A 25,805-nucleotide genomic window follows, 5' to 3' on the forward strand; every position below is an offset into this window, starting at 1 on the left:
ATACTTTTTTCCTCCAGTATTTTACATTTAAAGAGCCTCAGAAATGATGTCGGATAGTCAGATAAAAAGAAAAAAAATTTCTGATGGACACAGAGCTGGAGCAAATGCCCAGACACCTGGGTCTGGGATTGTTCTAGGGCTCAAAATTTTTTTCTTCAGTATTTTCTATCAATTCTCAAACTTTTTCCCATAATTTCCCTCATATCAACCTGGAAATGCCTAAAAAATATCTTTGGATGAATATCCGCTGCTGCAAAGACAAAACTTTGAGTATCCCAACCGTAGAGTGATAAATTTGCATAAACGATTTGAAAAATAAAGCCAACTCACGTGTCCGCAAGATAGCTCCCTCGATCTCGGTGGATCTCAAACCTAACCTACGAAATACTCAGTGTGTTGATCATAACCAAAACAATAACACAAAGAGATAGTCAAAGTTATTTGATAACAGCAACAAGAGTTTAAAGTGTAAACCCGTAACTAGACTAGATCACCATCAGTATTAAAAAATAATTAAATAATGTCAGTGAAAAATGAGTCGGGAGACGAAGTGACTATTGTATCCCGCCAGCTCGAATCATTCACAACAGATTCAAACCAAAGTTATCAAGAAAGTAATCGTCCTAAGAGTAACTTGTCAATGTCCAGTGCTATGAGTCCAGTTGACCACCAGCATCATCTTGACGATAAATTGAAAATGCCTAAATCATGTCACGAAAAAAATTATCTCATTGATGGTAAAGTTCCAGTAATCAACGTACCAGAAAAAATTCTCTTCATAATTGACACCACCAAGGAAGCCACGATAACTCCTTACGAATTTGAGTCGGGAAAGACAATTCCACCTCTGAAATTGATAAAACGGGCTGTAGAAATGTTTATTCACGCAAAGTCGACAATAAATCGCAGCCATGAGTTCGCGATAATGACACTAAGTGCAGAGTCACCATCATGGCTCTGCGACTTCACCAACAACATCAAGCAAGTGATCAATGTCCTGAATAGCATCACAGACAGCCCTCTTGGCGATGAGGACCAACATATTTGTGACTTGACCCAGTGCTTCGGAATGGCCTTGGACAAAATAGATCTCCAGCAGCACCCGACCATTCCCACGTACGTGACACGTGTGATTTTCATTTATGGAAGATCTCAAATAATCACCAGCATATCGGATCCCGTGTGCTTTGACCTGCTGGTAAAACATCCTCACTTTTTTCTCGACGCTCTCTTCGTCCACGAGCCACCGAGTGACGACGACGACTGTGAAAAAATTTACGGTGAACTGCAACGATTTGACACTAAAGAAAATTCATTTATTCTGGAAGTTGGACGTGTCTCCGCGGCATTGTTTAGTTCGATGGCTAGACTAGTCGCGCATCCACTCCAGAGACCTAAACAAAATGAAACTGATTATAATATTTCTTTACCAAACAATTCTACTGATGTTTAATATCGAATTTTAATATTATTATTATTATTATTATTATTATAAGTATTGTTGAGTCATTAAACATTTAATTGATGTGGAGTAAAATTTAATGCATTTACGATAAGTAAATAAATCAACAGCCAACAGAATAATTGAAAATTATCTTTATTTAATTAAAAATAAATTAGTGTCTTCTATGTGATTTTTTTTCATCGTATTTATATTTTTTCGAAGGGTTTGAATCTCCACGTGATCTGTCCCGATCTCGAGAGCTGTGCAGTTTCTCATGGCTGTGCTTCGAATATTTATCATGACTTCTGTGATTTGGTTCATCTGAATGCTGATGATGATGCCGGTGATGTCTGTCCTGATCTCTTGGGTAGTGGTGATGCTTGGAATGTTTAAAGTCTTCGTAATCTCTGCTGCGTTTTCCACTTCTTCCATCATAGTCTGACTCACGTCTCGAATGTTTGTGTGAATATTTGTGTCGATCATCATTATCCCGATGACTAGAAGTTCCTCTGCCGTTAGAATGGTCAGAATGTGGTCTAGGTTTCTCTGAGTCTTTCCGTTCTTTGTGCCGATTTTTTATTTTTAGTTCATTGGTGTCTTCTACTTCTTCTTTCACAGCCTCAGTTCCAACAGCTCCATTGTAATTTTTCTCGGCGATGTACTCCGTCAGCATCTCCATCTGCTGATTGATGACTTCACGTAATATTTCTATTTGCGATTTTTTATTTGTGTGAACTCCTCGATGCTTAGCTCGACGTCGCTTCAAATCTCTTTCATGCGCCAGCAGCTCCAGGTACGATGTCCTTTTTTGGTCGTTTGATTTTTTTCTGTAAAATTTATTTATTTATTTATTCTACTAAATATATTTGTGGATTTAATTCTTACGGTTTATTTAAGTCAGCGATGTCTTCTCCGATGTCTGGTTGAGCCGTATGTGCTAAATAATATTCATAGAGTGCTTTCCTTTCATCAGCAGTAAAGTCAGCAGTCAGTCGGTCCGAAGTTCGAGGTATTAATCTATCGCTGCCGCCTGTTATAATTGTTAAGAAATAATAATTATGCTATTAAATAATTATCCTACTTATGAACAAATATAAATATTAATTAAGGGCATTTTCAAACAGTGCCCCCCCTTCTATTTATTAAAAATACTCAATGACTTTCAACTGTCATGGCCGTAGTGAAATTTTATATGAGTGTGAATGTAGCAGACATGAGACAATTTATAAATTTGAAGTAAATAAATTAATTAATTAAAATAATGAAATTTAAAGAAATGCGCGTACAGATTTTGCATTTATCTAAATATGCATTTTTTCATTTTTACTCTACTTACATTTTATTCATTTATTATAAAATTAAAAGAATTGATAATTGTCTGCTACATTCTCATTCATTATTTTATTAATTAATTATAAAAAAAAAAGTTAGAACTTCTATGAAAAAATCGACAATTTCGCTGGGATATAGATTTAAAAATAAATTACTTAGTTATCAATTAGAAGTCAAAGAAAATTTATTAAATAAATTTTCACCTAAAAAATTTGACATTTCAAATTAAAAAATTGACATGAAGACTTTACTGAAATTTATTTAACAAATTTTGTTTAACTTCTAATTGACACCAATTGTCAGTAATTTTTTCTCTACTCTATATCTGTGTGACAATTGTAAGTACGTTGTCCTGATTTTAATTGATGCTTCAACTTCGTTTTTAATCAATTAATAAAATTTATAGACGGCTACGAAATGAATGAGAAATCCCACAATTTAATGAGATTTAAATAGACAAAAATAATTAAAGCAGAAGTACAAAATAGTCATTTTAAAAGGATATGAAAAAGGATATTGATAGTCCAGTTCAAGATAAATAATATTTATGAAATTCTGAAAATAATTTACGAGTGTAATTCAACTATGAGTTTAAAATTACTCAGATCGAGATTAAAAAATACTTTTTTGCTGCTGACCTATTGCTAGAGATGAGTTCCTCAGTTTCGCTGACTTCAAAATCTCGTCCTGCAGGCTCTCGGCTAAAAAAAAAAAACAACGTCACCATTTACTTGTCAATAGATTTTATGAGTAAAAAACTTACTCATCTGTATGCAAAAAGGAGAATCTGCTGGTAGAGTTGGTAAAGACAAGGGGACATCCGAATCTCCATAACCTTCTGCTCTCCATAGACATTTTTCTAAATGTTCATCCAACCTCTTGTCTGACAAACAATGCGCTTTGTCAAATGGACAAATTATTGGCGGGGTATACTATTGGAAAAATAATTTTATTATTTATTTAAATAGATAAATAATTATTTATTTATTTACTCACGTTTTTTATACTGTCGGTGCTCCATCCTAGAACGGAAGTTATCTCGTTTAACTTCTTATCTATATTTTCTGTGAAGGATTTTAGTTCTTGTAGTTGCTTGTCCACGTCTAATTGACCATGGTCCATTTTTCATCTTAGATCTTTATTTTATTTGTTTATTATTTTATTCAGGATGGTCTGACACGAGGCTATATGATACCTTACGTTTGTTTGTTTATTTTTTCTGGATTTTGAACTCGACCTGCTGAAGATAAAGAAAGATTGCCATCACTGGCAAGTGTACGACTGTCGGTAACTTCAAAAAGTTATTAAAAGTATTCAAAGATGGAAACAGACCGAACATTGGTCGTTTTCATTTCGAGTATTTTATTTTTACTATCAATTATAAATTTTTGAGTTAAAAAAAAAATATATTGATAATTGGAGTATTGGAAGGTAATCATAATAAATACTTATGACTCATAAGTAGAATTTTCTTTAACTTTCCGTTTGAGTATACTTTTGAAAATTTTTTTCATTTTTTGAAGGCAATTGGAATTAAAGTTCATTAATTTTATGTGAATTTCTACTTTAGACATAATTTAGAAAATTCAAAGATAATTTTTAGTAAAAAATAATGTGAGTACTAACTAATCAAAATATTGAGGTAGATTTAAATTAGAAAAAATTTTTAATTTCCCGCTATGAAAATTGGAAATTTTAAGAAAAAGGGAAGTTACTGGTTTCGGTCCGATTTTCGAAAATTCCGGGTTTTCAGATCGTGACATTTTGAGTTCGGTCTTCGTCTAAGAAATTCTATAGAAAATCTAGACTCAGCTTCCTGGGTTCAAAAACAGCAGGAGGTTTTGGGGCTTCCCCGTAGGGTCAACCGTTTCAGATTTATTTTTTTGTTATCAAAGTCGAGATTGAATTTTTCGTATTTAAAAAATAATGAAAATTATAAATTATGGATTTTCAAATAAATCTTCTGTAAAATTATATTTTCAAAAATTAATCGACTTACAGGCAATTAAAAAGAAAATAATTTGTTAATAATTAGGAAAGTAGTCTCGTGACAATAAAGTTACGTGAAAAATAATAAGGCGGCGTTGAGTAATAATTTGTGATAATTAAAGTTTAAAGTAAAGACGAATATATGCAAGTTTTGATGCTGTGAGAAGCTAATATCGGTAGAAAGTACTTGTCGTTAAATAACACGATCATGGGAAATGCCAGTACGTTTGGACCAATGTGCTTGCCGTTTATTGCTCAAAATGGCCTGACTTTTGGTACGATTTACTGGTTTTCTTCCGTTTACCGTAAGGATTTCAGTCCGTTCTCAATGCTCAAAAACTATTTATAAATATATATATATATCTATATATTGTAGTGGCAGGCAGGAACATAACATTCTACGATTATGCTATAGCGTGGACGTGAATTTACTGGCATTGTAGTGCTTTTAGATTTTAAATTCGATCTCACGAATTACTATAAACAGCCCTCATAGCTTGACGTAAATATAATTCAAGATAAATATAATAATGTCACACATAAAAAAGACATACGGACTGCAGGATTTTTTAAAATATATATAGGGAAGTGGGGCGAAATGGGCCCTTTAAGAAAAAAGCGCTTACATGTAACATAAATATAAGCCCACCCCTATTCAGATTTTCCTCAAATTTTTTGAGTGTGACGTAAAAAAAAAATTGTGAAACAGTAATTACGCTTACAACAATAATAACTGTAATAGGTAGTAGGTAATTGTACCCAGGTAGTCCATATGGAGTAAATTTAGAGCGGTTTTGAGAAGAGAAACGGAAAATGGCTCTCGGCAGCCAAACAAAGACACCCCATCACAAACAGGCATGATGGACGCTTCCACGAACGACCCTACAGAGTCTCGTACATCACTTTTATTACAACCATCCTCATTTTCATATTTCATATTTACATTTCTAGACCGTCGTAAATCAGACAATTTATGGGTAATTAGGCCTTTGTGCGAATCCACCGGGGAAAGGGTACCCGGCTTATCGAACGTTAGAGCTTTTGCTCTTCGAAAGGGGTCTTCTGTACTCTTATACACTTTACTCAACACCACACACCCCGACCCCACAAACTACATACTCCACTACTCATTTTACCCTTTTGATTTGCTGTCTGATGAGGAAAAGCGCCGTTTTGACTTTTTTAAAATCTCTCCCACTCGTGATTTATTGAATAAAAAAAAACCGAAAGATCTTGACTTTACTTTCTTTGAATGAAAAATCTATCCAATTTCTTATATTTATTTTTGTAGTAAGCTCAGAAAAAGCCGGTTAAATAAAGCCGGAAATTGATTAAATCTATAAATAAATCGCTTATTAAATTTTTATAATTCAGTAGTAATCCAAGAGCTGCTGAAATATACGCGATTTCGAAACCAGCAATTACTCGATTTAAAAATAATCTGAGTATTTCTTATCAAGTAATAAAATATTAAATTTGTCATATAAATACACAGAAAAAAAAAAAAATGAGTAAAGTGACGATAAAAATTATTTTTGAGAGGTAATAAAAATTTATTATGAGGACTCTATAGAGGCGTTGCTGTAACTCTTTTCAACAAGTCGTAACAAAGTGAGTTTACAAGTTGCTCAGGGTGTTACTGTCTCTCGTTAAAGACACAGCGTTATAATATTCAACGATGCGTTTTAATGATGTACACAGGTGCGGATGTTTCGCCGCTTACTATACTCTTATTCGCTTATACGACTTCCAAGTATCCGTTAATGACAGTTTATAATAAAATTTAAACCACTTCCTTTTAGTATATCATCCAATAAAATATTAACGCGCTGCGGTCAAAATTTAACGGACATATTCGGAGTTCCAAGACTTTTATTCGCCTTCACTGCGATGTTGACAAATCGATGGAATTACTGATCGCTGATTACCGATTCGTCGGGCGATCTCCGCGAGTTTGCATGCACGTGTCAAGATGTTGTTGCAAGTACAATGAATGACCGCGTAATGTGCGTATATTTACTTTAGTGCCCACCTGTTGCAGTAACCTAGTTTCTTACATTCACCTACCGTAAACTCTTAAACTTTTTCGAGGATTCCCCGCCGCTACTATTCTGCGATTCTTGTGATATCTTCAAGTCCATGCGTTAAATTCTTTGTCAACTACTCATTTCAACTCACTGCATTTCAAAATTAGTAACTTACCTCGATATTATTATTATTATTATTGTTTGACTAAATAAGTTAAAAAAAATAATTTATCTTTTAGGGTGGCTCAAAAAACACTTTATTTTTTTTGCTCTCACCATTATTGATTTTATAGATGGAAAAAAAAATTTTTATTGAGTCAGAGCTAGAAATTTTTGAAAAGTCGCTTAAGAATTTTGAAAGTCTTCAAAATATTGAAAAATCAATTTTTTTTCGCACGAGTGGCATAAAATAAATAATCGCTTGAAAATTTTATCTTGGCTATCAATTTTATGATGTCGCGCAAAAATTTCAAAATTTTTCAAGTATTCGATATTTTTGAGTGACCTCCGAAAATTCATATTTTAGGATAAACTTTTCAGGTTATTTCTCAAAAAGAAAAAAAGAAAAACTTCATTTTTGAATATTTTCAAGATTTCAAAAATTCTTGAACAACTGAAATTTAAATTTTTGAGCTCGAACTTGATGAATTTTTTTTTTTTACCGTATACAAATTTTTGGAAGAACGATCACAAAAAAAAAATCTAATATATCTATAAATATTTTATGGCAACAGCACGATATAATTAATGACAATCTCGCGATCTTATTCAATAATATCTTGATAAAAAAAAAATGTTTATGAATAGACTTGACTACCTGGTGGTAAGAGAATGGAGAAGTGCACGAAAAATTAGCATACAATCGACGGGGATGACGTGGTCATTTTATACGACCACAATGGATATCCCTATATTTAAATGTTACGCCTGTCCAATTCATCTCATGTGTAAAATCGTGATATCTTAAATGAAAAAAATGATAAAAAATGGTTTGAAAATAAAAATCAAAGTGCATCTGTTAAAATATGAGGGAAGACACAGTTTAATGTATAACCGATGGTCAATGGCGGATGCTATTCGTTAGATCACATGCTCGCGAGCTTTTATCCAGCGTTGGGACAGAGCGCGCTGTGAAAAAGAGGAAGAGGAAGACCGGGAGGAAAAGGGATGGAAAAAAAAGTGGCAGACGAGTTGCAGGGCACGACGCGTCATTGCGTGCGCACGTGCATTGATACCGATATTTATGCTTGCTAGTTAATCATGTCAAAGTAGTTTGATTTGTCGTTGGCTTTTATGGAGGGGAATTAAAACGTTCATTTCGCCACAGACACTCGCGAACAGTCACCGTGTCCTACATATGAGTTATTTTCCCGTGGGCAGGATGCCGAGCTTTTTGCAAAATTACCGGATGTGTCCTATAGGTGTGTGTGTGTGTGTGTGTGCTCGTATGCATCTATATATTCTACAGAGTTTTAAAATAATAATAACTGACAAATGGAAAATATTTGTTTATTGGCTTCGTACGCGCTAATTAATACTCGTATTGAAATGTTTTTTTTTTTTTTTTTTTTTTTTTTTTGTAACAAAATTATTAAACCAAACTTTCTTGCGTAAGTGGTATTAATTTTCTTTAATTTAATTTTTTTCTGTTTTTGTTTCAACGGCGAGATTAGGGATGAAAGTTTGTAAACTTAACTCGATTTTCTCCACTAAAGGTAGTGAAAGTACACGCTAATTAATTGACGTCTCAAACCTTTGTCGACGTGACGTCAGCAACTCCTGAGAGCTCTGGATGCCTTGGGGGCTTGCGTTTGCGGTCGGTTCTTAGCAAAAGGCTCTTTGTCGTTGTCGAGATTGGGTTGACTCTCCTCTCCCCTCTTTCTGATCTTCGAGGTCGTTAACAAGGCAAATCATCCGCGGGCAAGTAATGTCGGTTTTCTCTTTACGATACTACTACGATAAGATCCCTTTGCCACGACTGGATCCTCCTTCTTCTATGTATACTTCTACTCGTGTATAGTGTCTTGTAAACCAACCAGTTCAGTCCAATCAACATGCCAAACAACTTTAATCCAATTCAAATCTATTTGTTTGCCTCTGAATTTTTAAAAATTATATTATACGTTCTGTTTGTTATCTTTATTACGCGGCCGGATTATTTTTTTGACATCTCTATACGTGTTTTACATTTTTCCAACAGACAGCCACTTTGTTTCCAACGCATGTACCTGCGTAATTTTTTTTTTTTTTTTTTGATTAACAATAAATTAATTTCCTGAATAAATTTTCTAAAAGACGTCAATCAAAGTAGCCAGCAAAGCAAGACAGCTGAGGAGAAAAAAAATAAGTAAAATATCCGGAGAATGAGAGTAGGAAGTAAGAGATGAAAACGATGGAGAAAGCTGATGAGCTTTCGGTCTCCTTTCTCTCCCATGGGACCAAACGCTTGCCAGTGGAGAAGCAGAAGAAGGAGCAGCAGCATCACCACCACCAGCTTCAGCTCGGTCTGCGCTTCTATCACGTCGGGGCAAACGGGCGGACAGCTCCGAGGCGATTTGTCTTTCATTTCGGGCTAATTTATAGCGCCCAGGCAACTCTAGCGCTATTCTCGACTCCGCGCCATTCAACCACGCCCCACCCAACTAATGTCCCACATAAAACTTGGTATCAGCGATCCTCAAACGGGGATTTACAATCCCTTCAAGCGCCGCTGTCACTATAAATTCGCTTGGGCGACGTCGATATATCTCAAGCGCGAATACTTCTGTCCCTAATGGATACCATACTAGTATTCTATACCACCACAAACTTATTCATCTCTCTATATCTTCCATATACGCGGCCCACACCTCTCATCGCACTCCCCACAACTCATTCTCGATCAACTTTAATTTTTATTCCATCCACTGCACTCTTTCTCCGCCCCATCCTCTTGAAAATTTTCTTCTCTTCTCTTTACCTTCTCTTCTTTTCTTTTATTTTATTCCGTTGTTACGTTATTATTTATTGTGTTTATTATTTATGTACACACGGCGATGTCCAAAGATAATTTAACTTATTGACGTTGTCGTCGAAAACCACAACTTGTGTATTCAGAGTAGAATAGACGGAGGAAAACTCCCGTGGTAGAATTAGCTGAGGGGAAATGTCGGTGTGTCGGTGGTTGAGACCCCGCGCACGGCTTAAACCTTTGAATCATAACAAGGACTTATGCCAAAAGCCTCGACAAGAATCCTAGTGGCTCATTGGCTACGGACGGGTTGCAAACTCCCATTACAATATATACTATACCTATATATACACATCCACATTCACATATATACACTGAGTTTTCCATATTCATGACGTCTTTTTGCTATAAAAATGTTTGAGACTGGTACACCAGCAGTTTACGGTCACTTTGTACTACTCAGCATCATTTATACATTTTTCGCTTCCATTCCCTTCTACGCACATTCTATATACATCTTAAAACTTTAACTCTTTTTTTATTTTTTAATTTTTTCTTCATTTTATAATTGAACCATTAAAACAGTACAGCGGCAATTAACAATAAATATATTTTACGTGAAATATAATAAAATAATTAAATAGTTTAATAGAGCCGCGTGTGTTTGTAGCAAAGACGTATAAAATCTCTCGATTAAATAATAATAAGTTTTGTTTTAATATGCTTAGTGTGTAGCAACGAGATAATTGTCTCAATGCTATTAGCGTCCAATTACTAGGCTTCTTATTGGCCTTAAGGCGTTATTAGTATTACACTTATAATTACACATGAGCTTTTACACGGTATTATTATACAAATAAGTTGTCGCCTAGCAGACAGCTTCGCTAATACCCGGAGCCATTTTCCCCCGACCAAATATCTGCTTATTATTTTATTTTTATCCCTTATGTTTTTTTTTACTGTTAGTATAGCCTTGAAGCTCCTCTTATTAGATAATAGCGGTATGAATACGCGCAGATGATACCACCGGCATTGTTTCTCATCATCGACATATCAAGAAAATTTGTCGCTGGCTTAGTAGGGTTGCGGATTAAAGGTAAATACCGTATATGCCCATGGAAACATTTTCCCAGGCCATTAAAATCCGCATAATTGACTGTGGCCATCCATATTCTCATATCGAACAGACTGAATATGAAATCGGCGATGCCGCTGGCGATCGCGTTGGCTGTTCTGTGGAACCACCGGTCGAGCCAATGGTTCTCGTTGTGATATCGCTTAAGAAGCTTAAGCATTTCGTGAGTCGTTTTGTAACAACGTTATCATAGCGCCCTTTACAAATAAAGCGTACGAATATATCTATATAGTAGTAGAAATCTAAAGCGTGCCTCGTCCCCTATTGCAACAATTATTAACCTGCGATTGTAATTGCACCTGATCATGTACGCAGAATAACAGCACACGGTGTAGATCGCACTGAGGAGAAGGGGGGGGGAGAGAGTAAACGAGACAGGATATAGAGAATAAGCGGTAACAAGAGGGCTGGCATTTGCGAGGTGCGTTTAATCCTACCGCGGATTTTGGGTTTCGGGATTTGGAAACAGGAGAGACGAGTGCTGCTGGGCGCTTGTGGTACAACAAATCAATTCTCTCTCTCTCATCCTAGCCTGCGGATAGGGACATCGGGTTGTATGGACAATACTGGTGTGTACCGAGTTACAGCACTGCAAGAGAGGCCGAGAGAACGGTTGGTGCATATAACTGCTGGATATGCGTGGAGTTCTCGCTGAACAACCACTGCGCTGCGCTGTTTTACCGTAAACGGTTAATTGCATTGCCAATAACAGATAATGCAACAATCAATGATTTAGGGTGGCGCGAGGGGGGACCAAAGAGAAGTACTGAGAGTAAAAGAGGTGTGTGTGTGTGTGTAGCAGCAACAGCAATGATGATGATGATGCTTGTATAGTGCGTGTTCGCACTGGGCTATCGTTTTCTCACTCTAATTTAAATGGTCCCATTGGGTTCGCGGCAGATTATTCCAACAATAATTACTGTGCCTAAACCGCGCGATAGCTCGTCCTGGTGTGATCACCCTGTATATGGAGGCACAAATACATATACGAGGAGAAAAACAATAACAATAGTCTAGCACAGTATAGCTGTGACTAAAACTCGAGGTACGAAAAATTTCGATAATACTTTAGCTTGTGTTTAAGTCACAGAGTGGAGGTGACATTTTTATCGGTGTGTTTTTTTGTTAAAAATATATAACGAGAGTTATGCCCGTCAGAGAATTAATATAGGCAAGATTTGTTGTTATTACACGGCGACGTCGGCAGAGGTGAAGCGGCGATAAGAGGTGTGTGTATGTGTGTATGTGTGCAAGTGTGTGTGTGTTGAAATGGCCGTTGAGAAGAGGTCGCAGGGTGGTGGTGGTTCCCTCTCAAGGCTTTCTCAGGGTACAGAGTGAAGCCATTACTTACTATAACTGCCGTCCGGGTAGGACGCCAGCGTTCCTGTCAGGCATCCATCATCACAACTAATGGCTCCACTCTCCTGCCAATAACATCCGTTCGTACTCTGCAAGCATAGAAACCTTCCAAGAGTCAAGCCTCCTTTCTGTGGCTTTATACTTTGCTTCAAGACTTATGTTCACTTAACTCGGACAATTGCTGCTGCTATAGAAGCTCATACATACAGACATAAGCTCTCATATTTATATGTACACATATCAATATACACTACTGCAGTCATACAACCCATAAGTACGGCTGGCTATTCATTCAGTCATCCTGGATTGGAGTATACATTTTGATGTGTGTTTATGTCAGAGAGTTAGGTGATAATTGTGGGAAATATTCAGGCATTATTCTCTGCGCAGTGTGAAGGCGAGTGTGATCACACGCGATAAGTTATGAGCCATTGCCCGACTATGATGACGACGGAACCCGCAATGATGATTCCGCGAGCAAAGCCCGGGCTCGTGAGTGTATATATCTGAAATAATGTGTGGGAATGCCCACACACGGTCAGATAGTTATTGCTGAGCGATTTGATAGCTGGATAATGACGAGTAATGACACACCGCGGGAATCGAGTGAGCTTCATGCTGCTACCACTACTATACTACTACCGCACCATCACAATCCTCGTCCTCGTCCTCGTCCTCATTCTCATCATCATCATCATCATCATCATCATCGTCATCCTCGGCTTCAGGATAGAGCGGATGTGGATACGAGATTGCGTCATGCATATGCAGCTGGTGCATTTGGCATCGGGCTCGTGGGCCAATCATTACTGTGAAACTTGATTGTCGGCGATTATCATAGCTATCGGATAAAGCTAATAAAATCAGAATACTTTCATTCCCAGCAATTACTGAGATTATCATTCATATCCATGTACTTCTTCAAAATATTATTTCAACATTTTCCCTCCAGCTTTTAAACGTAAAAATAATATTTTTCCGCATTACCAAAATGTGTTTTTATGGAAAAGCTAACACCGGATATTTTATTCTGTTTAAAGTACATTCAGTGTAATAAAGAGAGGTAGTTCACAAAAGTTAACCTGACAATTTGTATTTTTTGTTTTATTTTTTTTTTGGCCGTGTCCAAACGACCTGGCGGGATGTAGGCTTTTAAAATTAGAAAGTCCCCTATATCCTTTGGCAGTTGATCAACGATATTATCCTCTGTTGACACAAGATTACAGGTCGTGTCTGGCTGAACTCGCAGAACCCGCGGAGCAAACTCATCCGTCCAAGGGCGTTGTCGGTCAGCCTGTTTTATATACGCTGAGTCGTCAACTCAAGCACGTACAGTACCACAACATTTACACGTACACTAGAGCCCTAACTACAAGTATGTGGCTCTTGCATTATAGGAAAAAAGTATTAGACAGAAGAAAAGTGCAAGTTTAATTATTTATTTAGTCACATGCACTCGCTGGAATATATTTATAGACTTATATTTTATTAATATATTCTGGTGTAGAATCTAGCCGCGCTGGGGTTTTTAACCGTCCATGTACTTAAGTTCGAGCTGTTATTTCAGAGGTGTTAGCAGAATACACCGGTCGTAAACGAAGTCACTTATATAAATGTAACTTGATACGTCAGCAAAGAACAATCGTTATCTCGGTAGAAACAGCAGTCTAGCCGATATACCTGTTGCATATGTTAGTATGTGTGATTTCTTTTCCCGTAAAGTATGACTTGGCAGTTACGAGACGTCGTTAAGGGCTTACACATTTTTTTAACATTATTTTATTTTTTAAATCCCTAGCATTGATACAAGAGAGATTCAAAAAATTTAAAAACCCTCGATTCTACAACTGGTTTCGTAATATTTTTCAGTCTTCGAGCCCAACATACATTGAGATTTATGTTTCTTGTCTTTCTGAGCAGTAAAATATTTGATCAATGATGTTAAAATATTATTGACTTGAATGGAAATTCGCTCGACTGACTTTTAGGGAAGTCAAGTTCGAAAACAAATCTGAAAAATGGTTGGTCATGCGAGAAAATTCAAAATTTCCCGCCGTTTTTGAACTCAGGAAGCTGAGTCTAAATTTTCTATAGGATTTCTATAAAATTTCTTAGCTTCCTAAGACCTCAACACCTCGAGATCTGATGAAACCAACAACTTCCTTTTTTTCGAAAATTTTAAATTTCCATAGCGGAAAAAAAATAAATAAATTCAGTTCTGACAGTTTTCAGTTGATCGTCTGTTTATTCCAGCATTTACTGACGTCAAATAAATTAAACGAGGTTAAAATATAAATAATTAAAATAAAAGGATGTGCTAGATCGATTTTCTGAGTTGAAATCTGAAATCGTACCGAAATAAAAAATTTTTTTTTTCCGTAAGCTTTTAAATTTTTACGACGGAGTTTAAAAACTTTTGCCTGGCTGGAAAAAATGAAAAATAATTTTATTAGCTACGAGATAGATTTAGATTTTGAATGTGGGAGTTATGTTAGTTTGAGGTAAGTTGATGCCATTGCCGTTCGGTAACGTTTATCTAAGCAATTAATATGATTGAGGAGACATCTCTCACGTCTCAGTAATATCTAGCAATGGCCCAAGTTCTGATTGCTTTCTCCCTCGTTCTGGCTCGCTATCTCCGCTGCCATAACCCTTGTACCCCGCTCCCTCCAGTCTCTTGCTCATCTACTTGTACACAAAGATATATGTATATATTCATAATGTCTAAGGGAAAATTATGTCTTGCTGGAATTGTTGCCGTAAAAACAAACAATTACACTCGGTGTCATAATAAAATTTTATTTTTTACTCTCCGTTAATTACTTTTGGTTTAATAACAATAACAGTAGCGAACCAAAAACGAAGAGAAAAAATAAAATAAAACAAATTAGTAATAATAATAATAAAGAGAATGTATTTAGCTCGTGTCGGCAATATTTGGAGCTGTATATTGCGTGTGAGAAGAGGAAAACCATCATACTCAAAAGGCTACGTGACATCGGGTAGGATGTTCTTATCTGGTGTACCGCTTATTTCCTCCCAACCCTGTGGTCGTGCCGCGGATTTCTCTGCTGGCTTGAGAGTCGTCTGATAATCCGTGTAGTATTTCGTCCTCTAGATATAATGTTTCTGTGCAAACTCTATCTTCGACACTGCTAATTTCTTTGGCTTATAAATTATTGTTTGTACTTGCAACTGAAAGTAACGCCCTACTTTTATTAACTTTCCTCGGATAATAATTATTAACAATATTTAATTATTTTATTTTTTTTAACTCTAATGGTTATGGTAATTTTCTTTGTTATATTCTTTACAGTATGAAGAAGCTTTTGTATCTCAACAAAGTCTTGTTCTTGTTTAATAAAACTTTTTTTTACTTATTTTTATATTTTTTTCCCTCGTAGAATTGGAAATTTAGCCGGCGGTCTCGAGCTCGCGATATCTCGAAGATGCGCGCATCTTTCTTCAGTTTCCAAAGGCGCGAAAACTTTTGTAGTTTTATCTGGAAACATAAAAAAAAATGAGCCAGTAGTTTATTTATATACAGCAAGAAAGTATATGCAACAAGAAAAAATGCCTGGGGCGAGTGATGAGAGCAGAGAAATGAAAAAGTGCCCGGTGTCGGTGGTTCGTTTATTGGAGTGAAAAAATAGACGGAAAAAAAATCATAAAAAAAATGGATGAATTTAGGAAGAATGGGATAGATGATTGGATATCATGACACTTGTTCACTTGGTAACGTAAACCGATGTACAACAGCGATGAGAGTGAGAATGATGGACAGAGTCGTCGTTTTGTGAGTTGCGACCGGTGGCTCAGGGGGTGGCTGTGTATGAATAAATGCCATTTTAGTTTATATGAATGTGTGCGAGAAAGAGATGTTATAATAATAGGTATCACACACGAGAGAAACCCGAGAGAAACACATGTCCACGTCACCGACGTTTCTCCTGTCTGGATACCAAAATTTATATCAGCCAATGAATCACGTCGAAATTTGATTTGTCGATGGCTTTTATAGCGGCAAGTTATTGCGGATGTTATGTTCAAAATTCAAACATTTCGGTGATGGTGTACACTGAACATTAGGGTGTTATCACAGTTCCTATAAGCGTATGCTCGTTTGTTTTATTATTACATATACATATACATACATATTTATTTTTTTTTTATTATTTATTAACAAATTAAAAACAAACATCACAAATAACACACGGAATAAAAATAAATTAAATATATTTCGAGCGTCAAAACACAATAGATATTTTTTGAAAATGACAATTTACTAGCGGTAACGAGAGTGCGAGAGAGGGAAAAAATAATCCACGTTTTTTTAGATTAAATATGTGACACTGATAACGCTGTGGATTTGTGAAAGAAAATAGTGCCAGAACGTCGGCATATTTTCAACATTTGGTATTGCAGTTGGATGCAGCGGACACACGAATATGTATTTGTACGAGAGACAGAAATATATCAAATGTGTGGAACGAATATATCATTCATAATTTGTTCGGAACAGTTGATTTGTAGCTTGGGACGTGCGGCGTCGACCCGTCTCTTCTCCCTACTCCAACTTTTTCTCCCCCTGACTCCCACAATCCCGGTCTACCACCACCGGCACCAGCTCCAGCAGTAGCAACAGCAGCAGCAGCAGCATCGTCATCCAAACTAAAACTCATTTTTTTGACTAACTCTCTTTCGCTTCCGGTTACCCGCGTCTATCTATCGTTTTTGTCCTCATCACTCGCCACTACTCTCCCAGCGTGTAAAACGTATATTGAAATTAATATTCGCTAATGCTTGTAAATCATCGGAGAATGGACGTACTGGGTTAAAATTGTCCGTCCATTTTGTTGTTCGTTACCGAGATGTACATCATATCCTGCTAAAATAAAACAGCTAACGAATGCATTTATATAAATCCATTTAATTCATCGTCATTCAATGACATTTATATATTTATTTTTAACGTCACCTCGCGCTCTTTATCTATCGTGACTCTCTGCTTCCATTATACATATTATTGTTTTGTCTGTAGAGTTTAATAATAACATATATTTATGGACGCGATAGTGTGATCTCGGTTATTTCATTGGAGGAAAAGGCACAGAGCTAATCTAGAGCTTCCTAATGGTAAAACGGATATGGCTAGTTGCTTAGAAGTAGCATCAGTGCCCGTACCACCACCAGCAGCCAGAACCACCGAACTCTAAATAAAGGCACCGACTCGACTCTACGTGTACATCTCTAGACTTCTCCAACTCTGCGGTGGGTATATTACACTTTATACTATTATATTGTACAAGTGATACTGAACCAATGGGCAAACACGAGTAAATCAAGATTGCCGGTGATTTGTGGGAACCGAGTACTCCCGTTTTCCACGGGTTATTCCATCCTACTCGAGAGAGTTTCGTCCACCAGATAGAGGATACTTGTAGTACTGCGGATATACTACTACTCGGCCTCTGTTGTTCGTTAAGTGCGATAAAGGTGTTTCCACGACGATGTGCCGCAACAATTTATATACGGATGAGTTTAATGCTGTGGCTCAATTTTACACAACTACGTGCTCTTGTTGGCACTCATACTCATATTCCTACTACTACTATTACTACTACTACTACTGCCGCTACTGTTACTGTTACACTTGTAGATGCTGAAGAAAAAATGAAAAAAATTAAATGTCATCCTGTCGAGAAAATGAGTTAATAGTAGTTTCGAGTTGATAAAAAAAGTTGAATTGAAAAATAAAGAAAAAAAAAAGAATCTGGAAAAATGTGGAAAAGAACATGATGAAAAGTTGGAGTGAGATTCACGCAAAATCTATTTACCGTTTTCATGCTCCTGGAAACGAGTATGAAAGTTGGACGAACGAGACGCGCGTACACGTGCAACAGGTGGCCCATAAAGCTTGCACATCCGTTTATCAAGAACGAAAGAGTGCATTGAAATTGACTGATGGCTGGTGGTGGTGGTGGTTGAGATCGTATGTTCGCTCGATCGCCGTCGACGCTACAATTTCGTTACACAAATTTATCCACTCTTAAAAATTATTTACTGATTTTTTCGGATTGTTTAAAAAAATCTATTTCGATATATCGTTGAGAAAAAAAAAGAATCAGAGAAGAAAGAGGAAATTTAATGAAGGTAATAAATTGGCGTGGAGTAAAAAAATAATTTTCCCAGTGAATGTAATTCAAATTACTGGAGGTAATGCAGTCTTATAAGCAGTACCAGCAAGTAGTAAGTCCGGCTCTCTGTCAGACAGTAGACTACTGAACGAGACCGTAAGGGATTTCGGAGCAGAGAATATTTTCTTATCGCATTTGTCCTACTTCTGAGAGAGACATTTTGGAGTCGGTTATGAGTGTAGCGAGGGGACTAATCGCGCACCAACACCCAGGACTCTTAGGACTAGCAGGACTAGGTTGTGGTGACGGTGGCGGCGTAGTGAAGCGGGTTAACTTTTATTAGAAAAGTGTCTCGTTAGGTAAGGTTTCATAGTAGAATAGAGGGTCGGGGGTCACACCTCGGTGAATTCGCAAAGACAAGGTGGGCCCAGTGTGGCTCTGCATCACGGTCCCCTCGCGGCTTGCCCCACGACGATAGTAAAAACTTTTACAGTCCTTATAATTATGGGTAATTTACGGTAATTAACGAGGCTGGACGGAGTCACGCTGGCAATTTTCTGAGTAATATTTTTGCTGCGATAATATCACACTTTCCGAGACTACTCTCTTTTCCTTCAGTATACACTCTTTCTTACTCTCGGGCTCTCTCTCACTCTTATCCTCACTCCCTCTTATATTCAACGGCTCGGTTGGCTCCCACCCCCGTCGTGCTGGCGTCCCCTTGAGTATCAGGATTAATCCTTAAGAGCCATACTTTAGACCTTTGGGTCTTTTGACGATCGAGCGCCGTTGCTCTTGCGACATGACTTTATCGTTGCTCAATTTACTAAATCTACCATAAAATAATAATAATAATAATAATAGTAATAATAATAATAATAATAATAATAATAGTCATAACAATAATGATATAAGAGAATAAGCTGAGAATGACGAAAAATAAAACTATGATAAAATTCAAAGTTTTTGTCTTTTATACAGTGTCGATAATACGGGTGTTTGTAGTACTGTACAGTGACGATAAAAAGAACGAAAATAAAATAAAATATAAGAAAACAAGAAAAGTAGCGGCAGCAGCAGCCAGGCACTCTGGGATAAGTCAAGGAGAGGGCAAGATAAATCCAGTAATTCGATCGTTCGTATTCGCCTCTGCCGGGCTGGCAATGCCACCAAAGCAGAGAACCTGTGCGGCGGCATCCTATTCTATCCAGGACGACAGCGCTTTCGCAACAATTTCAACAGCAATTCACGATGTGTCGCGGCGGTCGGTCGGTCGCCCCCATACAGTGTAGATCTACACGGACACTCGCTTGCTCTCACGCTGAGCTCAACTGAGCCCCCAAGGGGTCGCTTGGTGTGTCACGGGCTCTCTGCAAGCTCTACATAGACGTAGGTATAATATGTAGGTGGTAATAGTGTTGGTGTTGGTGTTGGTAGCCGAGGGTGTGTTGGTATCAGCAGCATGATGGTAGTGGGCTCGAATAAGCGGATGATAGAGAAGAGGGGTTAACGGTGGCAGTGGCAGAGGGGAGGGCAGTTGCTGCTGCTGGTAGTACTGCTGCTCGGTATAAGCCAGAGCGCGTCAATAACCGTCCATCAGATGTAATAGCTCCCCGAGACACATCGGTTGCATTTAAATGGCTGCTTAGCCGACTCTGTCTCGACGCCGACGTGGATCTATGGAATTCCATCAAGTTCCACGGTCTCCCTTATCGTTCTAGTCGCTTGGCTGTGTTCGCTTTTTACCCCTCGCCTCTCGCCCCTCGTCCTGACTGCCTGACTACTGCCACCCTCTCATATATACCCACTCTCCCAGCCCTGCCATTTTAGTCTAACCTATTGCCATTATTATTTCACCGATTCCTTTGCAGTAGTTCCAGTACCAGCAGCAGTAGTAGCAGCAGCAGCAGCTACCCTGTGTTTTACTTCTCTCGATATCCGATCAATGACGACGACGACAGCGATGACGTCGAGGAAAAAATAAGATATAAAATAGAATTTTAAAAAAAAGTTTCAAGTTGGAAACGAAATTTCCACCGTCGTTTTGCTTCTGCTGCTGCTACTGCTGGCTTACGTCCGAAGTCACGAAGCCACCGAGTCAGGATAACAACCGTCGACGACGCTCTTCTGGTAAACTCGCTGACGTTTGAGATTTCTTGATTGGCTCCATCCGCAGACCTATACGTGCTCGTCACAACATTTCGCGCCGAGATCCATTTTCGCTGTAAACTCTATATACTTCTACACTATTTCTGCCCTATACATACATACATACATATATATGTAATGTATGTTTTTCGTTTGTTGTATATCTGTACTGCACAAATACGCAGGGATGTAACATTTGCCGATTCAACTGGTCGTTTTATCCACACATATATATTTTCATATGTATATATATATATATATAGCTATTACTATAACTATAAATGTGTAGGGATATGTCTAGGCATCCCCAGAGCCAATAGCTGAATAAATCCCCTTGAAAGAAGTACGAGCTAGAGAGCAGAGTAGAGTAGAGTAGAGAGTGTAGCTACAGAGAAGTTTCTCATTCCCTCTTTCCCTCTCTGACTGCCGGGTCACGAGTACTTTTCCGTTATTGCGCAATGCATAATAATTTGGGACCGGTAGCTGGTGGATGGCCGTACTCTGGTGGTATGTTGCGAGCGCCCTTGGTTAATCCCTCACGAGCATCGAGTCTGCGGGTTAGGCGTGCCCGCTTGCCACCGGCACCGAGCATACGTGGGGGTGTGGGAGCTTGTGAAGGCCGATGGAGAAGCGAGACAGAGCTGAAGAGAGTGCAGAAGAGAGCAGAGGAGCTGCTGGAGGTAGAAGAGAAGTAGTGAGGGCTTGCTACAGGCAAAAGGATCTGCATGGCGGCTCCACCGCGTCGCAAATCACTTAAACTGCGGGCTCGAGCTACGCGAGGGCGAGACCAACCCCGTTAGCCAGCGGTAGGCTATGCGAGTTTAGAGGAAGAGCGAGAGAGAGAGCTAGAGCCAGAGGTGGACGCTCGAGGGTGGTGAGGGTGATTATAAGACCGCTCGGGGTCGCTGGCTAGCGAGCTATAGTACCATCCGTTATGACTATAAATCTAAGATAACAATAACGCCCCTCTCGGCCCCCACCTCTCGTTTGTCCAGCAGGCATTAATGCTGCCTGTGCCCGCGATCCGCTCCGACCATTCCACGCACGTGGTCAACCCCCTCAACATGTCAATGTATCGATAGAGTACAAGGTTCATGTGCAAAAATAAAAAATAAATTAAAAAAAAAAAAAAATGAATAAAAAACTGTCACGAGAGTTTTCCCATCTTCATTTAGACCAAAGAATTTACTGTTTTTAAAAAATATTTTCTCATACTCATCAATTATGAAAAAATTTTAATTAAAAAAAAGGTTAATTACCGGCAACAATTAATTTAAAATATTTACATTAGACGAGAGCAGAGAATTGGATAATTTCAGTTATTTGAAATATAACGTTTTTTTTTTTTGTCGAATGGACGTTATTAATTTCGATAATATCAGTTGCATTAAAAATGAATAATTAACGTATTTATTATAATTAATCGTAATCGTATAAATACATATATATGGATGAGGCCGTTAATGAAAAGTGTTGCAACACGATGTATATTATTATTCGGTACATTAAGTTGCTAAATGGAAATCGAAATCAATGATTTTGCATTGGCTTAAAATTTATAATACTAAACTACAACTCATACCTACAACCTACATGTTCACAAATATATAAATATATACATCTATTATATAACTCGTGTGATAAACGGTCTAGTGATATGGTTAATTTAATAACAAACTTCAAAGGATATTTAAAATGTTTAAATTTGTTCAAAGTAATTTGGGCAGGGGGTGGAATAATAACAATTTTAGTTATTATTATTGTTTGCAATAGTATCAGTTTAAATGGGTTTGTCGTGTATATCTGTACAAGTAGACAGGGAACAAGTGGCTGGAGCCTCAACCAGTCAGCCGTCGTCGAGAGATGCAGCTCGTGAGGCTGCGGAGGAGTCAGAGGCAGAGAGGCGGGGGATAAATGCAGAGACGAGTAGACTAGAGCAATGGCGGCAACGTGTCCGTCCGTGGTAATAAGGGAAATGTAATAATGAAGAGGCGTTTGGGTACATCTGCCGCTGCATCGTCCATCACGTGGTGCTGCCGGGCGAGCCAAGCTAATACACGTATAATTACTCCTTTCTAAGATTTATTTTAATTAGCCTCTACATCTTCTCCCCTAACGAGCACGCTCTGATTTAACACAAACTGTTTCACCCGTGTGCTCACAGCCCTTTTACACCAGTTGAAATTCAACTCGAACAAACATCTTGTTCGGTTATATATTCTTATTCTATCTCTTCCTCTCGCTTATTACTGTGTCCACCAGCGCTGCTAAGAATGAATGCAATTTAAACAACAAAAAAAAAATAAAAAAAGAAAAGAAAATGAAATAATAATACAATAAATTAAAATAAATTAGTGGTGCTCTAAATCAAGGAATACGATCGGCTCAGACGGGTTTTATACTAACGTATAATATTGTTATCATTAGTGATTAGGTATTAAGTCTTTAGAAGACTAGGAACAAGGGGAAGAAGAGCTAACGCCAGCTACTCGCGTTACTCTTACTCCAGACTAGTTAGTATATCTCATCCCCAAGACTTTCGGGCGCTTATTTGGCCTCGGCTGCTTGTTACGAGAGCAAGAGAGAGAGCTAGCGAGTCGCAGACGCGAGTACCGTTTGGTTCGCTCCATTAACCCGTTCATAGGCGATCTAACAGCAAAAGCGGACTCACCGAGTGTCGTCTCATACTGCCGTAAGCCGGCACTAAATCACCCTTACCAAACCTGAAACTCAAGTCAAACATACCGAGAGGGTGCATGGAGTTGAAGCCGGTGCTGCAGGAGAAGTAAGATCACGCGTAAGATCACCCGTAATCGCCGTAAACCAGAGAGACTTAAGCGCCGCCGCGGTGAATTCCTTATCCGAGGTATATATCCGAATGTGTTTGACTAGATTTGCCTCGCGGTGTGTGCACCCGTCTAGCCTAAATCTATATTTCCACCTCCGTGTGTGTATACTCGGTATCTGGTGTTCATCTTTGGATGCCTATGGAGTTTCCGGGAAGATTCAAGAAACAGCAGCAGCAGCGCTAGTACTATTATTATATAGCTGTAGTAGTAAAAGACGAAGATGAAGAAGAAGAGTAGGAGTAGGAGTGGGAGTAGGAAAGCTCTTGTGGCAAAAGTCCTTGTCTGACTCACACCTGAATCCACCAGCTGAACGAGCTTCCTTATATTATCAGTTAGCTCGGCTTCCTTACCATCGTCTTGTACCTTCTCCCACTCGGTCACCATTTGCTCGCTCACTCGGTGCCAACAAATCCTCGTGGCTCCTACGCTCCTGCAGCCACGACGGCACGAGAGCACATTTCTCTGAAATACGACGTCCCCGGGAGCATAAACGCCGTTACTATTCCCACAAGTTGTAACTGGTGTTAATTATTGACTTGATATATAACGCGAGTCGCGGGGGGTGGTTATAGTGTAGTAAGAGCTGAGAGCACACTAACTGACTATACTCATACTGGGGTCTTCTATGGAGGAATGAATATATAAGAGAAGAGGTCTAGGTGGTGGGAAAGAGCTTGGGAGCTTGAGAGGGATAGCTTTTGCACTTACTATTCCTCTATGCTTCTTCTCTCTTAACCAGGGACTATATACAAGACGTTATTCACGCAACACGCTGATCCGATATCTGATTATCGTATGTCTTGGCACGATATCACAAATAATTAAATGTCGAGCTTTACAACACCGAGAGCAACGATGGTACAACCTACTACTACAACAAGTACTACGACTGCCGGAGAATACTATATAGGAAGAATGCTGATGGTGATACTGGTGGTGATGCTGGTGGTAGTGGGAGATTTAGAGAGATTGCAAAAGGGATGATTTGAGGAAGGGGTAAAAGGCGACTGACGAATGGGCAATCAAGTGGATTTCCTGAAGCTCGTTCAGTTTCTGAAAACGAGATTTTTATCCGATTAAACTTTAGTATTTATGATGATGATTGAGAATGAAATTTATGTTCAATATGTGTGGGGTGAGAGTGTCGGGAAAATAATCTTGGTTACACTCGTTCTCTCTTTTTATCTTTCCTCCTCTCGTTTCTCGGCTCGGATATGCGCCGGCTGTGTACGTCCGCAAGGCTCAACCGTTATAAGACCCGGTATGAGCATCAAAGATAGAGATATTGCCCAAGGGAACTTGTTTTACCGTGAGACTTGATTATTAAAGGCTCTTTCATAATTGACAGACTTGCTTCGACGCTCGACAATGTGTCGACGTCTTGCTCTTACCTTGGGTCAGGTTCACTACTACAATTAGCAGCATCATGACAAGCTTGCCTTTTAACTTCATAAATTACTATATATATATATATATATATATATATATATATATATATATATATATATATATATATATATAATATACTTAGTAAATTTTTTTACTTTTAACAATTTTAAATACCCGCTTAATGTGCTGGGACTTTAGTTGGCATGATAATCTACAGTCGACTTGGAAGAATGAACTAAGGACAGTTCAGGATGATGTGATATCACAGCAGTAATAGTCGTGGCAGTAGTAGAAGTAGTAGTGAAAGAAGAAGAAGAAAAAAAAAAGAAATTTGTGTCGCATGAACGTGACATTGATCGTTGAAATTCTTTGAGCTCACTTCGTTTGAGAGCTCTGGAATTAACTTTAAGATTTAATTTCTGATTAGACGGCATCTCAACTTGGGAGCAATCTCAACTTGGCCATTGTGACTGACAGAAACGCGCGATTTCCGAGGATGGAAGAACCGAGTAGCATACGAATAGCCTGTTTAGCCACTTTTATACTCTCTGACGCTGTACCAACCGTCTTTGCTAATAACGATGAGAGTCCACCCGCCGTTGCTCTGTGCACGGAGCAACCTCCTGAGAGGGAGACGAGCTGTATAATAATTGTGGGTGCACTCGGCTATTACTTAAACTCCTCATACATGACTCAAACCTTTTCGCCAACTATTTTATTTTCATTATTGTTTGGGATTTTAAAATAAGAAGGAATTATTTATTTAATTTTATTTGGCAACTGGTAGTGCCACTTTAAGCAAGTATATATTACATTACTATAGTAATAGTCGAGATAATTTTACGTTTAGACGTTAAAGGAGCAGTAGAAGACACTACGGGAGGGCATTTGTGAAGTAACGTACTACACTGGCCCTGACATCAGGACGTTGTGTGCAGCAGAGTCGCGGCGAGCAAGCTAACCTTTTTACCCCTCGCTGTAGTTGACACATTTCTTGATTTTCAGAACAATAGGGCCATAAAGACCCCGGTTGAAATTACCCGCGC

At 38.3% G+C, this 25,805-nt stretch overlaps 2 protein-coding genes across 2 annotated transcripts; one reads left to right on the plus strand and one right to left on the minus strand.

Moving 5' to 3' along the window:
* Positions 1–340: 340 nt before the first annotated feature.
* On the plus strand, positions 341–1,541 carry LOC103569777 (BRISC and BRCA1-A complex member 1). The gene has a single exon (XM_008547260.2). The coding sequence runs from the start codon at positions 521–523 to the stop codon at positions 1,451–1,453; it is 933 nt and encodes a 310-aa protein (XP_008545482.1). The 5' UTR covers positions 341–520; the 3' UTR covers positions 1,454–1,541.
* A 40-nt stretch (positions 1,542–1,581) lies between these two features.
* LOC103569775 (U11/U12 small nuclear ribonucleoprotein 48 kDa protein) lies at positions 1,582–3,975 on the minus strand. The gene is made up of 5 exons (XM_008547259.2): positions 3,773–3,975; positions 3,540–3,708; positions 3,415–3,477; positions 2,330–2,474; positions 1,582–2,271 (listed from the first exon to the last, which is right to left on the minus strand). The coding sequence occupies exons 1-5, from the start codon at positions 3,896–3,898 to the stop codon at positions 1,617–1,619; spliced, it is 1,158 nt and encodes a 385-aa protein (XP_008545481.2). The 5' UTR covers positions 3,899–3,975; the 3' UTR covers positions 1,582–1,616.
* Positions 3,976–25,805: the final 21,830 nt, after the last annotated feature.

Source organism: Microplitis demolitor, chromosome 3 (assembly GCF_026212275.2).
Source record: "Microplitis demolitor isolate Queensland-Clemson2020A chromosome 3, iyMicDemo2.1a, whole genome shotgun sequence".
Classification (NCBI taxonomy): domain Eukaryota; kingdom Metazoa; phylum Arthropoda; class Insecta; order Hymenoptera; family Braconidae; genus Microplitis; species Microplitis demolitor.

What these genes read in the sequence shown, in the direction of transcription:
- LOC103569775 (XM_008547259.2), bottom strand. Translation starts at nt 3,898, where the DNA reads ATGGACCATGGTCAATTAGACGTGGACAAGCAACTACAAGAACTAAAA. An exon ending in GCACCGACAGTATAAAAAAC is followed by an intron (nt 3,709 to 3,772) that starts GTGAGTAAATAA and finishes TTTTTCCAATAG; the next exon opens with TATACCCCGCCAATAATTTG. An exon ending in TCCTTTTTGCATACAGATGA is followed by an intron (nt 3,478 to 3,539) that starts GTAAGTTTTTTA and finishes TTTTTTTTTTAG; the next exon opens with CCGAGAGCCTGCAGGACGAG.
- LOC103569777 (XM_008547260.2), top strand. Translation starts at nt 521, where the DNA reads ATGTCAGTGAAAAATGAGTCGGGAGACGAAGTGACTATTGTATCCCGC.